Below are 2,450 nucleotides of genomic sequence, written 5' to 3' on the forward strand. Positions count from 1 at the left end.
CATTTTAAGTGTGGGCCCCGTCCTACTTAACTAAATCACAACCACTAATTTCAAATTAGCCCGTAAAGCCCCGTGAAGTGCCCGTGTGTGTGTAGCATTACTCGCCACTGGTATGGTGGATCATATTGTATCGTATACACAAAACATGAAAGAAAGAAACACGGAGCTGGCTATAGGGATGCAGCCAGAGGCGTCCGCGAAGTCGCGTTGATCATTTTTTGTATTACCATGATTGTTGAAGTAACCATGATTAGCTTATTTTTCAGTTTCGCTGACGCTTTCAGACGTCGCGGACGCGTCCGCTTGCACTCTAGTACTACGAAACAGCTAGCTCCAGCTTATGTATATTACCGGTTCATACATCACTAAATCAGTCGAGTCAACCGCATGTAACCATCAGGGTTAGTACTGCTAGCTGTTTGTTAGTACAAAATATCCTATTTATGTATCATATCATTAGATTCATGATAATGATTCATCCTTTTCGGAAAAATGTCATTACCGAAGAGGCTCTTTGATTAGTTTTCGGTGCCACTGGGTTGGAGGAGTTCAATGAGCGAATTCAGTGACGATTGGTGGCACCTACCCGGTGCAGTAACGTTCCAAAGAAGCCAAGATAATCATTGTTATTTAAGCACATGCCAACATATACGTGCAATTGTGCATTCTCGGCCAAGGCTAGGTCTTCGAGTGCCCACCTATATAAGTAGCTTCCAGCAGCTTGAGTTGTAGCAACAGGCATACTCCACCGATATAGCAGCATACACTTGATCTCTCTTCCTATATCCAATTAATCTTAGTCAAGCTAACTGCTAGCTTCGAAGAAATAGGAATGGCGGCTATTGCTGCAAAGCTGCAGGTTTTTGTGGCTTGTGCCTTGCTGCTCCTCGCTGTGGGGTGCCAGGCCAGCCCTTTCTGGCCACTGGAGATCGGCTACTACCACGACAAATGCCCCCAGGCGGAGGCCGTCGTCAAGGGCGTCATGGAGAAGGCCATCTCTCAGAACCCCGGCAATGGCGCCGCCATGATCCGCATGCTCTTCCATGACTGTTTCGTCGAGGTACTAACGAATTTGCAGACATATATGTATGTCTACAGCCATTTAGCCAGACTTGATTGATCTCATTGAGTTGTCCATGATTAGGGCTGTGATGCTTCCGTCCTCCTGGACCCGACTGCGTTCAGCCCGACACCGGAGAAACTCAGCCCGCCGAACGACCCTTCCCTGCGCGGCTTCGAGCTGATTGACGCCATCAAGGACGCCCTCGAGGCGGCCTGCCCAGGCATCGTCTCCTGTGCAGACATCGTTGCCTTCGCGGCCCGTGATGCGTCCTGCATCCTCAGCAGGGGCAACGTAAACTTCGAGATGCCGTCCGGCCGCCGCGACGGAACCTTCTCAAACGCCTCCGAGCCGCTCAAGTTCCTGGTCCCGCCGACGTCAAACCTCAGCGACCTCGTCGCTAGCTTCGTCATCAAGGGGCTCAACGCGGAGGACCTGGTCGTCCTCTCCGGCGCGCACACCATCGGGCGTTCCCACTGCTCGTCCTTCATTTCCGACCGCCTCAACACCCCCTCCGACATTAACGGCGGCCTGGCCGCGTTCCTGCGGGAGCAGTGCCCGGCCGACGCGACACCGGGCGGCAACGACCCGACGGTGATGCAGGATGTGGTGACGCCCAACAAGCTGGACAGGCAGTACTACAAGAACGTCCTATCGCACACCGTGCTCTTCACCTCCGACGCGGCGCTCATGACGTCGGCGGAGACGGCCAGAATGGTGGTGGAGAACGCCAAAATCCCTGGGTGGTGGGAGGACAGATTCGAGAAGGCCATGGTCAAGATGGCCGGCATCGAGGTCAAGACCGGCTACCAGGGCCAGATCAGGAAGAACTGCCGCGCAATAAACCACTACTAATAAGTTGGGCAGTCCATCAACTGTGGACGTACGTGCATGTATGGTAACGGATCACTCGACCTAAATGGTTTGCTTCAACCTACAAGCGAGTTCATGTTGTAAAATTTGGCGATTCTTTCACTGCGTGCCTTTTTTTTTCTTTGGTCATTCCTTGGTTCAATTCTAGCCAAGCTACGGAATTGTTTGCTTATATGGGGTTGTGCATGTCTAATTGCGAACCAATGTTCTTTGTTGAAAGAATAAAAGTGATGCACACAGCATGTTTTGATGAACAGAAAAGGATCTAGGATGCTTCCAAAAATCTAATACTGAATTACCTCAGCTGGTGCATAAAACATTGACAACGTTGGCATTAACAATGACCGGAAAATGAACTGGTTGTATGGTTAGGAGGACAGTGGAACCTCTAGTCCACCAAGGTCCAAGCACTCGTGCTTGTAGGAATTTTTGGTGTCTTCCAAAACATTATATACTACATTTATTTGGTTGATGAATGAAATCATACGGAATTGGTGTATGAATGATTGGTACAAAT

At 50.1% G+C, this 2,450-nt stretch overlaps 1 protein-coding gene across 1 annotated transcript; it reads left to right on the forward strand.

Moving 5' to 3' along the window:
- Nucleotides 1-699: 699 nt before the first annotated feature.
- LOC119349050 (peroxidase 2-like) lies at nt 700-2,193 on the forward strand. The gene is made up of 2 exons (XM_037617061.1): nt 700-1,060; nt 1,145-2,193. The coding sequence occupies exons 1-2, from the start codon at nt 833-835 to the stop codon at nt 1,913-1,915; spliced, it is 999 nt and encodes a 332-aa protein (XP_037472958.1). The 5' UTR covers nt 700-832; the 3' UTR covers nt 1,916-2,193.
- The last annotated feature ends 257 nt before the right edge of the window (nt 2,194-2,450 follow it).

This window comes from Triticum dicoccoides, chromosome 1B (assembly GCF_002162155.2).
Source record: "Triticum dicoccoides isolate Atlit2015 ecotype Zavitan chromosome 1B, WEW_v2.0, whole genome shotgun sequence".
Lineage (NCBI taxonomy): Eukaryota > Viridiplantae > Streptophyta > Magnoliopsida > Poales > Poaceae > Triticum > Triticum dicoccoides.

Excerpts from the sequence above, each read along its gene's own strand:
- LOC119349050 (XM_037617061.1), top strand. The coding sequence starts at position 833 with ATGGCGGCTATTGCTGCAAAGCTGCAGGTTTTTGTGGCTTGTGCCTTG. Across the intron at positions 1,061-1,144 it reads TCCATGACTGTTTCGTCGAG|GGCTGTGATGCTTCCGTCCT; the intron begins GTACTAACGAAT and ends GTCCATGATTAG.